This window comes from Pteropus medius, unplaced genomic scaffold (assembly GCF_902729225.1).
Source record: "Pteropus medius unplaced genomic scaffold, Ma_sr-lr_union100, whole genome shotgun sequence".
Taxonomy (NCBI): Eukaryota; Metazoa; Chordata; class Mammalia; order Chiroptera; family Pteropodidae; genus Pteropus; species Pteropus medius.
In genome coordinates, this window is record NW_024349800.1 from 34472333 (window position 1) to 34489832 (window position 17500).

The window sequence follows — 17500 nt, forward strand, 5'->3', positions numbered from 1 at the left end:
AGGGGTGCTTCACAGAATACTATTCCAGAAGATATGGATAGGTGTTTTACATGCACATATATATGCCCCAAAGGCAAGATGCTATAATCAATGAGTTGGGCAAAACAGGGTTAACAAGTTTCTTTAATGCAGGACTTCTCAGAACCTTCATTTAACATTAATTTAGTGTATGGCATTCCTGAACTTATTTTTTCTTGGCTCATTATATGGGACCCTTGTTCCACAGACAATTGGGCAATGCTATTCTAATATAATTTATATTATAAATATGCTTCTGAAAGGTGAATTCATTTCTGATGCCATGTTTTTCATTAAGATCTGAATTAAGTACATGGCACTGTGTGCTCAGGTGCCTAATGTTCTCTAGGATTGAGGGGGAAGAACTAGGCTCACTGATGACCTTCAGGTTTGGATGGTCAGGCTCTTTTAGGTCAAATACACACACTCATACACATACATGGTCACTTAAGAGGGCAAAGCAAATATTCAAAGTCAGATCAAGTCCCAGCTCTAGAAGCCCCACCTTGAGCCAGTCGGCTTTAGGAGGTACCTGAATGTTGTAGCAAGCTCGCTGATGAACGTGTTTCTGTGGTTGGACATCACTCTCCACCCCCAGAGACCTGACCTCTGTCCTTGAGGCACAGGTGTCAAGCATCCCAAACTGAACAGTAGCAAATGGATACCAATCAGAGGGAATTTCTTGATCTGATCCAAGTTCTAGTTTGTATGACAAACAATGCGGATGATCAGGACCTTGAAGAAAAAAAATCAAATTGTCAAAGTCTTTCAATGGCCCTTAAACATTTCTCTTGAATCTAAGAGGCACCGATCCCTCTCTTTAACAATGAATTCCATCAGCACTATGGCAGTGTGAATCCCATTTGAACAAAATACCATCTAAATTCCCAATTCTGCAATAACTAGGGGGAAATCTATCTGCATTTTTTAAGTACTAGCTTTAAAATAAGTACAACTTTATTACTATATACATGAATATATTAACTCCTAAAAATGTTTTCTATTAGTATATTGTTTCCTTAATTAAGAGATAAGTGATATATATTAAGTATCATTATTTAGCTACAATGTGCATAGGATCTGTAAAAAAAACTTTCTTAATAGACTGAATAAGCTCTTACATTAACTCTTAATTTATTCATTTTCTTACTACTTCTTTGGACAGTTAATGCAAAGGTAAACTTCAACCTAAATTAAGTCACATTATAAAAAATTCTTATTTTTTAAAGTTAATGAAATTTTACTACTTTTCAGAAAATATTCTAGGCCAAGAATTCCTTCTTTCAGCAGAATGGATTATATTTTAGTATATTAATTTTCACTCATCTTCCTTAAAGCTTTGAGTGGAACAGATGCACAGTGCAGAGATGGGCATATTGGCTTTCAATGTTTCAATCTATTTATTTTCATTTAATTCAATTTGCTATTTATTGAGCATCTACTCTATGCCAGGCCAGGCTCTGTGCCAGACCAAGAAATGTCAAATATATGCAAAGATTTTAAAGTATGGTCATGTACTCTGTTTGTGTGTGTGTGTGTGTGTGTGTGTGTGTGTGTGTGTGTGTGTGTGTGAAGTAAAAAATATTTTTATTGTAATCACTGTATTAACTTTATAAATGTTCCATGATTCTGTTGCATTGTCCACAGCATCTACATATCCAATGCAGCTATCTTTACTTAAATAAATGTATGAGGTGAGAGTAATTTCAAAAGCTAGAATTAAATTACTGTAGCACTGACATAGTTTCAGAAAGAACATTTCCATCAGAATATAGCTTTAGGCACAGAAACAAGAGTTTAAAGGATTTCACTTAATTCTTAAAAGATAAATTGCCTTTCATTCTTTACAACCTGTTTCTTGTAGAGAAACTAATAGAATTCTAAGACTGTAAAAGGCCTTGAGAAGTCATCAATCAATTAACCAACAGAGGCTCATTATCCATCCCTAACACTTACATGTAGGGTAGGACAATGGTGGCCTCTGAGGTGCTCTAAGCTACCCAGATCACTACAGGCAAGTGATAACTTTATTCACACACACACACACACATACCCAGGAGAGATTCCACAATCCATTACCCTTTCTAGTCTTCTGCCTGCAGTGAGGACACAGTAAGCTCATTTAAACTTAATTCAGGTCCTCTTATGTCCTCTATGGCACAGTGGTTAAGAACACAAACACTGGACCAGATTGCCCAGAGTCTAATCCCAGCTCTGCTTACTTAACAGTTGTGCAATCCTAGGCAAGTTACTTGATCTCTCTGAGCCTCAGTTTCCCCATCTGAAAATAGGAATGAAGATGATAATAATAACATGAACCTTATAGGATTGTTGTAAGGATAAAACAAAGCAGTCAGTACACCTAGAGCATTAAAGCCATGCATGGTACACGATAGGAGTGTAGATATAAGTGCAGGACATACATGATCACTTTGCAAAGCACTATGTGATTATAAATCCAATATTATTGATTACCATAATTTTGCTAATGAAGGGACTGTGAATTCTACACTTTTAAAGCTGAAAATAATATTGGATATGATGTAATTTGATATTCACATTTTAAAGGAAGAAACTTCTTGGAACTTTTTGCAAAATTATCCAATTGAAGACCTATAAAATTACAAGATCTAGTACTCTAAAGGTATCAGAAATAAAACATTTCTACCTGCTTTTCTAAAAAAAAAAAAAATGATAAAAGATAAAGGAGTGCATTAAGTTTTCTGACATTCTTCCCAGCTTTTAAAAACTCGCAATATTCTACAATGCTTAATAACACACCCCCTTCCCTTTAGACTTTGATCTCCATGATGAAAGGATCATGTCTGTCCCTTGGACAATGTCTGGTACATTTGGGCTCAAAAGATATTTGCTGAATTTACAAATAAATGAATAAAAGATAGAGAAAAACTGTTATTTAATCTCAGTACTGACCAGCAGGGGGCACTCTCAGGCTTTGGTAATTGTTATTCTCGGAACAAAGTTCTCAGCACAGGGAATGCAAATGACAAAATCTACTTAGGTCTTGTCCATACCTGGGCCCTCTTGAACCAAAATATTTCACATCTGAAACTGAATTGTTGAGAGTTGGAGGGTACAAATGGAAGGAGGATGACACAAGTGGAGGAGGAGAGAGCAACGAGTGTGCTGATGACAGAGAGCAAGGAAAAAAAGTAAAGCCAAATTAAATTTTAAAATTGGTAAAATTGGAAGGTAGAGATATATATTCATTAATTGACCTTCCACCTCTCCCACTCCCCTTTCTACTTCTGTGCCACCATCTGCACCTCCTCCGGCTAACTAGTGTTCTCATTCCTCCTCTTTCTCTTCCTTTCCCTCTCCATCCACCTCTTTTTACTCTCCTCCACTCCTCCCACCCCTTTAGGCCCCACCAAAGCCTGTCCTCAGGAAAGGCTCCTCTATTCCTCTGCTGTCATTCACACCTTAGTCTGAACGAACCACCTGAGCTACCTGCCCAAGGCCAACCTTTGCTGTAAAATGAAAGACTTGCCCACTGTTAAAGGAATATTAAATGTTGACATGCTAGTAGAAGAGACATTTAAGGGGCCAGCAGCCCCTCCTACCTCCCCTGAAATCATATATAAGTAAAAAAGAAGTCTATCCTGATCCCAAAAATCCACAGGAAAAATAAATTTTAAAAATGTTTAAATTAGTACCTGGTAAACTAGTTCATATATTCTCTTTCATTGTCCATATTTAAAAAAAAATTTTTTTTTAAGAAACTAGTTTGAAATGGGTAATGTTTTAAAGACTTTTAAAAAAACAGTCTCTATAAACACTCAATTGATTTAAAAATCATATAGAAAAATAAAGATGCATTCTAAGACCCTGTTACTCTAAATGTGGTCCGTGGGCCTGCAGCACTGACCTGAGAATGAGTGAGAAACACTGTAGGAGGGGAGTGCCCACCTGCTGAACCAGAATCTACATTTTAACAAGGTGATTCCTGTGCACACAAAAGTTTGAGAAGCACCGACTTAGGACAAAGATTTCCTCTCTGCCCCAACCTCACTGTTTCTCCTCTAAAAGCAAATTGCCAGGTACCCTCTCACCCTCTGCGTCACCCTCCTCCACTCCCACAACGTGAAGCCAAGACAGGACCACACAATCCCAGCCCCCTTCAGAGCCACTCCATGCCACCCAGACTCTACTTGACACAGCCTCACTCCACTGCCTGTTCCAGGGGCCTCTTCTTTGCACACAGATTTCATCTAAACAAAGCAGCTTTGATCCCGAAGGATTTATTCAGTAAAGTATCACTGTATAATTGACTGGAATGTTTGTAAAATATTGTTCTGTGTGGGCCTGGTGCTATTAAAGTCCTCAAAAGGAATTCCTGAAGGCCAAGATCAAGTCTGGCAGCCTCTCTGGGGATACTCACTCTTATAATTGTTCTCAGTGAGCTCAACTGCTAGTAAATACGGTGAGAGAGCAATAACAGAGCTCTAGAAGACACAGGGACACAGAGCGGGTAGGGATGATCTCTGCCTAGAGGACCATAACAGCTTCCATAGGAGGTACCAGGTCAGTAGTTCTCAACCTTGGCTTCCTGAGAGCCTTGTATAAATGTTCATACCTGGGCCTCCCTTGCCCCAGTCATGGTTGGGACAGGGCCTAAATATGCTCAGAAGGTCTCCCTTCCTACCAGCCACCTGTGCGCATACAATCGACTCCTGAATCTCTCCTCTCCAATGAAGGCCTGACTTTCTCAAACAAGGTATGACTGTCACAGACAGAGTGCCTGAAAACACTTTGGAAACCCTGTTGACAAACCACACCCCAACGCATGGTTCCCAAGTCCTTCCTATGCTGGTTTCCCCTCCCACCATACCCTTGGTCCTAAAATTAGGCACGATCTCCTGCCTACACAGCTGTGTCTCTGCTGTTTCTATCCTTGATGGACTCCTACTGATTCTTCCATGCCAAGCTTAACCAATCCCTCCTCCACAGAGCCTTCCTGAGTACCCCCAGTGGTTTATCACTCCTTTCTGAGATCCCTATTACATGTACATGCCTGGAATAGAGCACATTTCCACAGCACATTTGGAGAACAGCTTCTGGATTTGTCTCACCTACTAAGACTGTTACATTTCTGGATAGCAGGGATCATGTTTGCCTTTGTATCTCCCAAGGGCCCAGCACTGGGTGTCTGTGGAATGAATGAGGTTAATTAGGGGATCTAAGCTATGAGCCCTCTTGTCAATAAATTCCTGTTGACTGAATCAATTAACTATACATCAGCTCACAACAGTGTTATAAACTGGATCATTTTCACAAGCTTTATAGGATGTTCCCCTTCCAAAATCTGAAAAATAAGTGTAGCAGCCATGGAAGAGTTGCCAGAGTGCCTGCTCTGAGGCAGAGCAGCCTTGGAACGGGCTGTTTAAGAGCCTGAATCCCTGCCTCTCTGAGAAGCCAGCACGCTGAACCCTTTTGTGCTCCTCTCTCAGGAACATAATTATTACTGCAAATCTATGCAAATCTATGCAAAAGCCATGTTTGGCCTTTTGTTCCAATCTTAGTGACCATCTCTAGGACCGAAGGAAAATGACAGGGGTCAGGTCACCAGCCAGACCTCAGGGGAGATCTAGGGACCCAGGTCCAGACTGCCTTCCTCTCTTCTCCCTTTCAGTTTAGCAAAATAAAAGGCAATGATATTCCGATTTTCATAACTCCTCTCTCCTAAAAGTAGCACAAATGATTTTTAGAATAGATCATTTGGAAGCTTGTGCTCAAAACCTCAAAACTTGTTTTTCTGGGATAAAGATAATCTGCAAATGGTTTTAACTTGCTTCTCCAGCACAGTTATAAAAAGCAGGAAACATTACCTCTGTGGATTATGTCATGACAGACATTCCCACCACACTAGAGTTGACCAGGAGGCGCCATCAGAGGCCATGCACTGTGACCAAGCTATTCCACCCCCACCTCACCCTGCCCTGAGCTTGAGCTGCCCTCACTACTCCTTGGGACTAAAACCGTAACTAATGTGATTCATGAGAACTTTGCAGAGCTGAATTTGGCATTGATGGAGAACAGTGGGGGGTATCATGGAGGTCTACTGTTAGGGTGGGGGGCTTACCTTCTGAACAGGGGCCCGGGGCTCCTCAGACACCTGGCTGTCTCTCTTGCCTGCTGGACCCTGTCCATAGCCCAAGCTACAATCAGTTCACAGATGTTAAGCCAGCAAACTGCAAGTCAGAGGCAAGGTGGTGCTGTACCCTCCAGGGCGCGGTCCATGCCGCTGCTCCCCATGTTCACTGTAGTTTGGAACTCGCTCCTCCTGCCCCAGGACTGTGAGGGGCCCAGAGAGCATGGCTCTCAAGCCAGGCCACACATTAGGTTCACCTCGGGGGCTCTCAAAACATATGGATGCCTGGGCCCCTCCCCCAGAGATTCTGATTTAATTGGTTAAAGTGGAGCCTAAAACATCAGGAATATTTAAAAGCTCTCAGGCTATTCTAACATACAGCCAGGTTTGAGAAACACTGGTACAGGGCCACCTTGAATTAAAAATACTTCCTCTGAAGTCCATAGCCTGGACAGTCCTATGATGAAATTAAGTTTTCCTGAAGGACCAGACTAGCTGTGAGCTTTTAGGAAGTAGGGCTCTGATCTTATCTTTAGCCCCAGCTCCTGATGGGGCACTTGGTGTACAATAAGGGCTTAGTAAAGATCTGGTTGAATCAATTAATGCATCAACTCATACCCCCTAAATCTGCCCCCAATCTAGCTCGACAGCCCAGTGTTCTGCTAGAAATAATAAAACTAAATCAGGGAGCAGTCTTAATTTCAAAAAATTTTTGCTCCATTATATTACACCCACTATCAACTTACTTCTCTAAAATAAATGTGGTACTAGGACTCTTTTCAAAGCTCTGAACATCTAGGTTAATTGTTTTCTTTGCAAACACTTAAAAAATTAACTGAATTTTTAATGCTTACGTTGTATCTACCTAATTCTGAAATGACTAGTTGACATGGACAAATTGGTCAACTCAGCAAAGAAATCAATTTGGGTAAAAACGAAAAGCAGTCTTAATTCAAAAAGCAGGGAGCAAAAACCTAAGGAGGAAGTAGTACTAGTTGAGAACACTAAAATGCCCAGGTAGACCAACAGGTGGCAGATCTTTAAAGGTTAATTAGGGAATCTAAGCTATGTGAGCAATATTTTTAATATTTGAGGTTGACAACTGATGTGTAGAAGTCAACTACACATTTTCCTTCAGTGCCACCATCTACAACAAAATCCTGGCCTAGGATGGTATTTACGATACTTAGAAAAAAAAATGTAAGCTAAACTTATACCTGGTGGAAACAGGTATAAGAGGATGAAATAAATTAGCTGTGGGACGAAATAGTCCCTCGCCCCCCCACAATATATAAGCATGGCTTCAGCGGACAGAAGTCACCATCCGTCTCAGCCTGGTTTCCACCCAAGGAGGAGGGTGGAAACTCTGAAGCTATGTCACACGAAAATCAACCTGGGGTGCTGAATATTTACTTGAATGTTTATCAGGAAGCCGGTCTATCTTCCATACCACGGCCCGGTAGGCACTCTCATATTTTGCTGACCCCACAGTGACCTGTATGACAGGCTCACATTCAGGTTCATGTAAATTTCCCAGACATGCCCGGCGGTTCATTTTGGCTTTCAGGGACTTCTGCCTCTGGAGGTTCATGGTCCAGAGGGCCTTGATCCACTGCGATGGGACAGGAAAGTGTATCATTACGTTGTCGCAAGACCTCAAGGAACTGGTGTGGGGTGGTCTCTGTGCCCATGGGGTCATGTTTACAAAGGCCTGGAGCTCCACATATGCTCCCTGGACAACCACGACAGACTTCAGAGAAAAGGGAAGATCTTCCCCATTGTACAAAGTCTTGAAACGCATCAGCTCAAAACGGCAGGCATCCAGAGGAACAAACTTAATGATTCTTGATTGCTCAAATTCTTGTGCTTTCACACACTTATGAAAACAGTAGTCAAGAATATCGATCCCCTTCTTTTCTGGGTCTTTTTCAAAATACTGTTCATTTCGCTTCTGCAGCTCAAGATCATTCAATGTTAAAAAGCATTCCGCGTTGCCATTCACAAAGCAGAGGCAACAGATTTGAGTTATCACAGCACTTTCAACCAATTTTCCTTCTTCTTTAGTGATTTTACCCCAAAAGTTGTCCACAATGTCCAGGGAAATTTCCTGTTCCTCGTAGCTCCTCTTTGGTTTTGAAACAGCTGGCAGCTTCATCAGCTCTTCCTCTACAGTAGTCAGAAAGTCGAGGAAGTCATGGTGCTCTGTGGACCCCAACTTCAGCATCTGTTCTGTGTCTGGCTCGTGGACTACTTCTGTCTTAGAATGGTATTTTCTTTTTTCTGTGTAAGACACATGTTCAATCTTCACAGTATGGATTTTTCCTGCCACACTGAAATTCTCGAGTTTGGGTTCAGAAAGCCTGCAATGTGGATCGAGCTGTAACTCTCTAAATGGTTTTTCTAACCCCTTCTCATAATACATTTGTAAAATTCCTCCAGGTAAGACTTTTAAGAAAATTGGTCCCCACTGACGAGAAGACATCATGTTCTTCTTCTCAGGAATTCTCAGCATGAAAGACCACCCTGTTTTGGGCCGGCTCCTGAAGAGCGTGTGGGGAACAAAGGAAGAGGCAGTGTCTCCGGCATACAGACGTGGCATAGACAAATTTCTAAATGATTCTTCATTCTCAGCTGATTGGAGATGCTCAAGCTTCTCACAGATGTAGTTGAGTGAACACTGATTTAAGCTTTTTTGATCAATGGGCATCTCTTTGTCTCTCGGCAGCAACGTTTTTCTGCTTCCTGGAGGGTCAAAGGTGAACTGGGAAGCACTGCCTTCATCTTTCCAAAATGGACTTGAAAAGGCACAATCCTCCCGAAAATACTGAAACTGGAGAGCATCGCTTCTAGCCTGAGGAGGGGTAATTTCATCTGCAAGATTGACTTTGGGAGCTGGATGTGTACACGAGTGGTCATCAGGTAAGGAAGCAGGGGGTAAACAGGTTGGTTTAGCAGGCAACACGGAAGAATCTGCACCTGGTGCTATGAGGGGACTGTTTGAAGATAATTCTGGAATAGGATAAAGCACGTGAGTCCCTGCTTTAGAGATGCCAGGAAAACCTGGGAAGTCTTTGGTCGGTGTAGAGAGAGGAGAGTTACTTGGAGGTCCTGGACTGAAGTAAAAGTCTACAATGGGAGAGGAGAGAGGGGTACTGCCAGTGGAGGAAGATCCACTGGGAAATTCCTTAGGACCGGAAAGGTTCAGCTTAAGTCCGTTGGGTCTACAGATGCCTTGATTCTCGAGAGGGAAATTCTTTGACTTTTGAGAAGACTGGAAAGCAGTGTCGTCATCAAATGTGACCCAGTTGCCTGGGTTTGTAGAACACATCTTTGAAATCAGATTGTGATCTTGTCAATGAAACAGATATGTTGTCTCTGTTAAAGGAGAAAGAGAAAATAAGAATATGAAATGAGGGGGAAAATTCAAGTTACTAGAGGTCTTTAGTTCTGAGGAAAAAAGCACCCAGATTTCTAGGTTAACTGAGTCAAAGTCATAGACGCAGAATGTCGAATGGTGGTTACCAGGGGCTCAGGGAGCAGAAAAAGGGGTGTTGCTGTGCAACAGGTGTAGAGTTTTGATCATGCAAGACGGAAAAGTTCTAGAAATCTGTTGTATGACAATGTGCATATAGTTTACAATACTGTACACTTAAAATTTTGTTAAGAGGGTTTTAAGAATTATTCTTATCACCACTAAAAGAAAAACCTTCAAAATTTTTAAATCAATTCAAAAAGACTTTATTTGAATAATTACTATGTAGCTAGACCTTGTTAGTGCTATAGAAAACACAACAGAAGATAAAAACCCAATTTATAATGAACTTGTCATCCACTGACAGCCCCAAAACATGCATGAGGTTTACAGTTCAGAAGCATTTTCAAATTCATGATCTCATTTATCAAAACCACCCTAGGAGGTGCATATCATTAGTCCCGTTTCATAGCAGAGATGACTCAGGTTTAGCATCATTGCCTAAAGTCACCCGACTGGTAAGAGGCAGAACTAGAATTTTTTTTTTTAATAACAGCTTTATTCACACACATAAAATTCGCACATTCTTTTTAAAACAATTCAGCGATACTTAGTACATTCACACAGTTGTACAACTATAACCACCATCCAATTCCGGAACATTCTAATTACTCCAGAAATAAACCCTGCACCTACTAGTAGTCATTCCCCATTCTTCCTATCCCCTGGCAACCACTAATTTACTTCATTTTTCTATGAATTTGCCTCGTCTGGACATTTCATATAAATAGAATCTACAATATATAGCCTCTTCTGTCTGGCTTCTTTCAGTCAGCATGTGTTTTCAGAGCCCATCCATGTTGTAGTATGCATCGGTATTTCATTCTTTTTTGTGGCTGAATAATATGTCATGGTGAGGCTATCCCATATTTTGTTCACTTATTCATTAGCTGAGGGACATTCGGTTTGTTTATTTTTATTTTTATTTTTTTACAAATAATACTGCTATAAGCATTTGTGTATAAGATTCTGTGTGATTGTTTCTCTCGGGTATATACCTAGGCTTGGAAAGAACCAGAATTTGAACACAGGTCATTTCATGTCAATCTAATATAACCTAAATTATTGAAATTATTCTAATGACAACAGAGGCAATGAGCTATAAGGGCCACAGCACGGACCCGGGGTTGGGTACCCAACTTCTGGGCACAGCTCTGGCACTCACTCCAGACATTCAGTGATTAGACTGGAATCGTCTCTGAGTTTTTTCTGACTCTACAGCAATTCTATGGTGGTTGACATCCAGCTGAAATTTTTTTCAAAAGCAGAAATTGTGCTACCGCTGGGGTTTTTTGACCAAACCTCCAAACTGAAAGTAAAACTTCATGAGATCTACTGATGGGAAAACTCAAACCCTGCTGGAATAAAGGCCACGAGAAAGGCATATTTTCTCCCTTCTTGTGGATAATGAAGGCTCAACCAATCAATCATTCAGGCTTGGAAAAGAGCCAACACAGAGAGGGCGAGAGGGCCTGGGGCTCCACTGGGGACAGGGCAGCTAGTGTTGTCATTTGCTAAATCAGCACATTCTTGAGGGCACAAAACCCACAAGGGAGCAGCAGCGCAGGCCAGCTGGCTCTCTCTAGGGGGCATTTCACTGTCACTGTCCTGGGGCTGCAGCTGCCATAAAGCACTTTGTTTTCAGGGCAGGAAGAGCAGTGTTTCAAGGGACCGCCAGAAGCCTTAGAGTCTGGAAATCTGCAGCAATACTTCTTGACCCATTTCACTTCACCCTCTTCAGAAGGAATCCAGCCAAAATAACTCTTCATATAGGGTGAGAGATTATGTAAATATTTACTTTTGTTGAGTTTATTAAAAAGAAAGAAAAAGAAAACCAAGAGAAGAAATAATTCAGCTTCAGACTGACTCCTGATCTAAACCAAACATTTTGCCTCATCTGTTTTCCACTGGTAGCTTCAAAATATGAAACAGTCACACATTGGTTTCTTCAGTTTTTGCTTACTGTGGAGAAAAGTGATATCCATAAACCAGATAAAGAAATGAATCCCATTACATTTTAAGTGACCGCTGAACTTGAGAAAGCACACCTTGCAAAAAATCTAACTTTAATGCAAAAATCTATGCAAAACACACTCTTCCTCCTACACAGGCCTCTTCCATATGAGGCGCTCAACAAACGCAATGTAAGTGTAATTCGACCAAACAGAATCCTGTATTGTGCCCAACGGGAACCCAAACCTCTGTCCCTGTTTAAACAGTAAAACTTAGATGCCACTCTGCAGTGAGAGGCTAAGACTCCAGACCCTGTGGTCACGGGCAGGTTTGTTTCCCCGCTATGCTCCTCTTTCTCTTCTCTATCCCTCTTGCTGCTCTTCCTTATCAATCCTTTTTATACTCGTTTCCATTTCTCTCTTACCTCTATCTGATCTCATCTTTCTATTCTAGTCTCAAAGCAGCAACTAGTCAGTTTTTCCCAAAGTCAACGACTAGAAGCAATTCCATCCAGCATTTTTCATCTCTTTCCTTCCCTCCTAACCCATCCCCACCCCCAGTAGGAAAAGGGGCCACATCCTGTCCAGAGCCCTGGTCTGTCCAAGGCCACCTGGGTCTCAGAGAGGGATGAGAAAGCTCAGAGTCGAGAGGTCTAGAATGTGTCTTCTTTTAGTCATCTGCAACTTCATCCCCATCTTCTTTAAGACACATGAGAGTATTCAAGCAGCAACACCTATTTAACCTCAGTATTTTTTTTTCTGCACTCAAATGGGATAGGCCTCCCTCCCAGAGGGCCGAGTCCTCCCATTTACAGAGTCCTTTCATAGGCAACATCTCACTTAGATTTTACGACAATCCAGACTGGACCACAGCATTTGAACGCCTTCTCGAAAGTCCAGGATCCAATTAGTACAGAGCTGGAAACCCAGGAGTCCAGCTGCCTTCCTCTGAAGCAAAAATTCCTCTGGCTCAATTCCCTGGCTTTTTCCTCAAATGTGAATTCCATCACACCCTACATGCCCCAGTCCTTTCAGAGGTCTGTTTTCGGTCAATCTGGATTATCCTGCCAACTCCTAGAAAATAATTCCAGACAAAATTCAGAGACAGGGCAAGAAATCAATCTCTGAGTTTGAAGGTTTCCAGGGGAGTGTTTGCTTCCCCTTAAGACTTAGACATTCTTTTCGGCTGCCTATTTTCAAAGCTGTTTCAGAATACATTGAACTCAAGATCAAATTGAAAGTAAATGCACATGCCAGCTCACACTGGGAATAACAAGGATCTAGGCAGACCATGGTTTCCAACCTCTCGCCTCAACACATGTGACAGATGGCATTTGACAGCCTAGCATATTCTCTTGGATGTTCACAGAGTTTAACAACCCCCCAAAATATTTAGGTAAGCCCTAAAACAATTAATTATCCCCACCATGCAAAATGTCAAATCGGCAAAAGAAGGCCCCAGGCCCTAGTCAACAGAGAAAGGCTTCACTTACACACAATTCCTACATTCCATCCCTTTCTTCCACTCAAGAAATACTGGAATCCTTAAAGAGTATTACAGAGATTACAATAAATTTATTCTAAATTGTTTTAAAAAGAAAATCTTTCACAAATAGTCACGTCTTAAATACTAAAAATATTGCAAATTACTTGCTGTAAGCCTTATGCATAAGAAGCACTGGCATGGAAAAGTGGTCTCACCAAAAAGAATTTGGGAACAAAACTCTCAAGTTATTGTAGGAAAAAATCATATATTCTTTGAGAGTCAGAGTGAGGCTTTTTCAGGGAGGGATCATGTCTCATTCAATAGGGCATCTTCCACATTGCTCCAAATGTGCTCCAAATGACAAAAGTAAATTTTCAACTGAATAATTTTAAATGGTCTATTCAGTTTTCCATAAAATAAATCTCTATGCTACCTTCCCCAGTTCAAAGAACCACTGAATTTTAGGGTTAGGCATAAACTGGAAGTATTCTGTTCAACTAACCACACCAACATTTATCAAGTATTTACTATGTGCTCATGGCAAGCTAAGGGCTATATGTGCATGATCTCATTTAATCCTCACAACTCCATCAAATAATAACACATTTTGTAGAAGAGGAAAATAGGCTCAGAGAGGTTAAGCTACTTGTCTAAAGTCACCCAGCCAGTAAGAGGCATACCTGAACTGTGACCAGATCTGCCTGATCCCAAAGGCCACGCTCAATGCCACCCACCACCCCAGAGGGTCCCAAGAGATCCGATGACTGGCTGATGTCCGTGTCTTAACTGCCACTTTTAAGTACTTTTCACCACTCAGCCCTTTACTAAGGAGAGAGCTCCAGAGTAGGAGCCACCCCTTCCTGCAGCCAGAAACACTCTAGACTAGAAGGATTTGGTTCTCACCTGAGAGAAGCCTATTTCTCCACAAAGCTCACCACACGTATCTGCCGCTGGACACCCCAGGCTGTGGGAAAGGCAAGCTCTGAGACAGTGTTCCCCATGAATGCTCAAGAACAACAACAGCTCAGTATCAATTTGGGTCAATTCTGAGAATGGCTTTCATCACTCGGCCTGCCCTACTTCTGGCCCTTCTCAACTGCATCAACTGGCCAGCCCACCCTCAGGGATGAACAATCTTCCAGACTTGCTGCCCAATAAATGCATATAGGTGCCACCCGCTCTTCTCGTGGCTATCTTGGTAGACTGTCTAATTCCCCAAACGTTGTATAACTCCCTGCATCATCCCTCCTCCCATGCCATCCCCTACCTGCCTCTATTCTTAAAGGTCTACTCCTGCTGTTCTTTGGTTTTCCTTTGCTTTTCTCCAGAAACTATTCAAATAAAATATAAATATGAACTTCTACTTTTATCTGCAGATTGTCAAAATCCAATAGGATGCACTTGGTTGTTGAATCAGCATTCCAGGTTATCTGCAACTGAAGACTGTCCCTATCTCAGAGTGTTTTCTGTGGAGATCAACTCCCTCTAGGATGATCTGCAGGGTCTGGCTTCTCTGTACCTGCCAGACACTGGGGAAGGACTGATGCTGAAGGGACATTTAGCAGAGAGAACTCAGGGAAGCATCACAGACACTAAGCAGTAGCCTCCGGGTATCAGCCCCTCCCGAGCTATCGTTGTCGAGCTGACTCCTACTCAAGCCTCATAAACACATCTGGACCCTCAGGGACACCCTCGCCTTTGCACAGGGCTGAATTTAGTCTTTTATGCCTTTGACTTTATGCTCTATAACAATGCTGCATAATCTAGAGAAAGAATGTCTTCATGTCAGTATCTATGTGGTTTCATTGGCTGTCACCCAAGTAAGGAATTCTCCAACTCACCCCAGGGCTGGACTCTTCAACTGCCACATTGAAACTAGATGGGAGTTGCATTTGCAAAGCCTCCTTCTTGTTCTATATAGTTGGACCACTGAAATCTAAGTACCTTCCTTGCTCTTCTGGGTCGTATACTTTGGAAACAAAGGCAAAGTCAAGGGCAGGCCAGTGTGCAAAATGTATCCAGGAAGAATTTTTTTAAAGGTTTGCTATAAAAGTGTTGAAAATATTATTCATGTAGAATGTTTCCCTTTAAGGGGAAACTAAAAGTTTGGAACAAAAAGGAATCATAAGACAACACGAAACCCTAAGTAAAGTGAAAACACTTGTAGAGCACACACTCGCCGTGGGTTACAAAAGTGCCCACTGCATGTACTGCATGTATTATTTGCACACATGCTCTGCAGCCCACCATATTTAATCACAAACATGTGTGGTATTTAGTTCAGCTATGTGACAGGAAATACCATTTGTAAAACATTAAAGCACAGCAAAACCTATCCAAGCCTTCAAATATTGTCTGTGCTGGTTCCAACTTAGCTCCCCAAACCCACTCTTCCCCTGTGGCATTTAACCTCTACTTTTCCAGGATGAATTTGGGTCCCAGCTATTATTTTAACCTTGATAATCTGCTCATTTCCTAAATTTAGAGTGTAATATGAACAGATACCAACTCAGACGGGCTAGTCCCAGATGATCTCTACATGAAGAAAGAAAAGATTTAAGGCTAGGCGGGCATTCTGATTTCCAAATTTTATTCTTCTCACCAGGACATTTTTATGGAGTATCCAATACCATGCCACGTCACTGTCATAGATGCTATGGAAATTTGCTAAATGGAGGTCTCTGAGCCTCAATTTTTTCATCTGTAAAATGGTGATATTTGCCTCATTTGTAAATTGCCCCATAATACATAGTCTATACAGTGTTCTTTTCTCTTTCTCTCTCTCCCGTTTCCCCTCTCCCATTCTAGCCTTCCTTTCCCTAGTCAGAAAGAAATTAGAGCCCAGATTCTGGAGTTTGCTTTTCATCAGGTCAACTTGCTACAAATCCTTTTCTAAAACTGTCTCCCTTTGGCCTGGCTCATGATCACGCATGCCACTACCCTGCCTTCTAGATGTGATCTATTCCTATCGCAGTCCTATCCTTGTGGCTGAGCCCTGCTCAAGGCTCCTGCTTAAAGACAGCATCCCCCAAAGTGTAGAGAAGTTAACAAACAGTGTGGGGAAAAAGGCCCATGGTCAAACACATGCAGCTTTCTTCATGGAAAAGACCTAGGTGGAGTGTGTGCTTCAGAACATTCTGGAACATGCTATTCTAAGATAAAGTTCTTGGGGCTAGGCAACATACAGTCCACTTTTAACTCTGGATAGCTTGGCCTTTTTGTCCTGTTGCCAGCTTCTCTGTTCTGACCATGAGGACCAGTTTCTTTGGTTTAGTAGAGTCTCGGCTTCACTCTCAGGACGAGCAGCAGCCACAGGTTCCCTCCCCCAGGATACCGGCATCATCACAGGAGGACATGCCCCCTTCGCTTTCCCTGACAGAGGACCAGAGCTTCCAGACAGGCCACGAGCTCTTGCCTTTGACTTCGGCATGCAAAGGCTTTGCTCCCCAAGGCATCCTCTGGGCATTGAGGGCGGCATCTGGCAGCTCCCTTCACTGCCCCTCTGACTATCAGCACTAAAGCCTCCCACCCCTGGTCCCAGGCCCTCCTGGCCAGAGCAGGGAGACCATCAGGCGGCTCAGACCCTCTCACGGGATGGGGCTCTGGAATGCTGCAGGATGCCCAGTGCTCGTTCTGCCTGGTCTCTCCCCAACCTCCCCACGTCCAGCACCAGGTCATCGACCCTTCACGGGCCTCTGGGACCCTCCTCAGTTCCCCGCTACAAAGGGTCAGGGAGGGAACTCCGTAGGACTATGGAACCAGGGTCAGCCTCTTGTGTGCGACTTGAATGAGCGGTGCGGAACCCTTGGGTTGCTCTTTTAAAGAAAAGTGAGCACCCTGTACACTCCACAGCCAAGTCTTGCCCAGGTTATGAAGAAAGCAAACTACCTTAATCGGGGCCCTATTTGTACTGGACACAGCTGGGACTCATGGTCTCAACTGGCCATCTGCCTGGCCTAAAGGTCTGGTCTCCATCCTTAGGACCTGGAGGTGGCAGGATGGGGAGCTTTGGAGCCATGATTAAGAGGAAGCCCTCCCCCATGGGTGTCCATCCTCTTTTTCACAGCAATCAACCCACAGAGATAGAACAGCACAGATGTCTACTGTGCAGACTTTCACGCCAAAGTCACCTGGCCTCTCATCTCAGTTCCTGCACTTATTGGCCCTGAGCCATGTTGCTTAACATCTTTCGGACTCAACTTCCGCATGTATAAAGTGAAAATAAATAAGACCTACTTCCTAAAGACCAAATACATTAATACTAAATTAATAAGTAAGATGCTATATTGTAGGCACTCGAAAAATGGTAGCATAGCGCTTAAAGGGAAGGGTTCTTGAATCTGCATTGATCATTCTACAATTTGGAGGGCTCAAGAAGCAGGTTGGGCCAGACCTGCAGG

General features: G+C 42.5%; 1 protein-coding gene across 5 annotated transcripts in view; it reads right to left on the reverse strand.

The window, feature by feature from the left end:
* Window positions 1-17500, reverse strand: part of STON1 (stonin 1) — a 44909-nt gene that overhangs the window by 6291 nt on the left and 21118 nt on the right. For all 5 annotated transcript variants that reach the window (XM_039887200.1, XM_039887201.1, XM_039887205.1 and 2 more), the window contains 2 exons: window positions 7544-9505; window positions 551-753 (listed from right to left, as the gene is read on the reverse strand). In XM_039887200.1, the coding sequence (XP_039743134.1) occupies window positions 551-753; window positions 7544-9458 (2118 nt within the window). In that variant the 5' untranslated portion in view covers window positions 9459-9505. The remainder of the gene's footprint in view (window positions 1-550; window positions 754-7543; window positions 9506-17500) is intronic.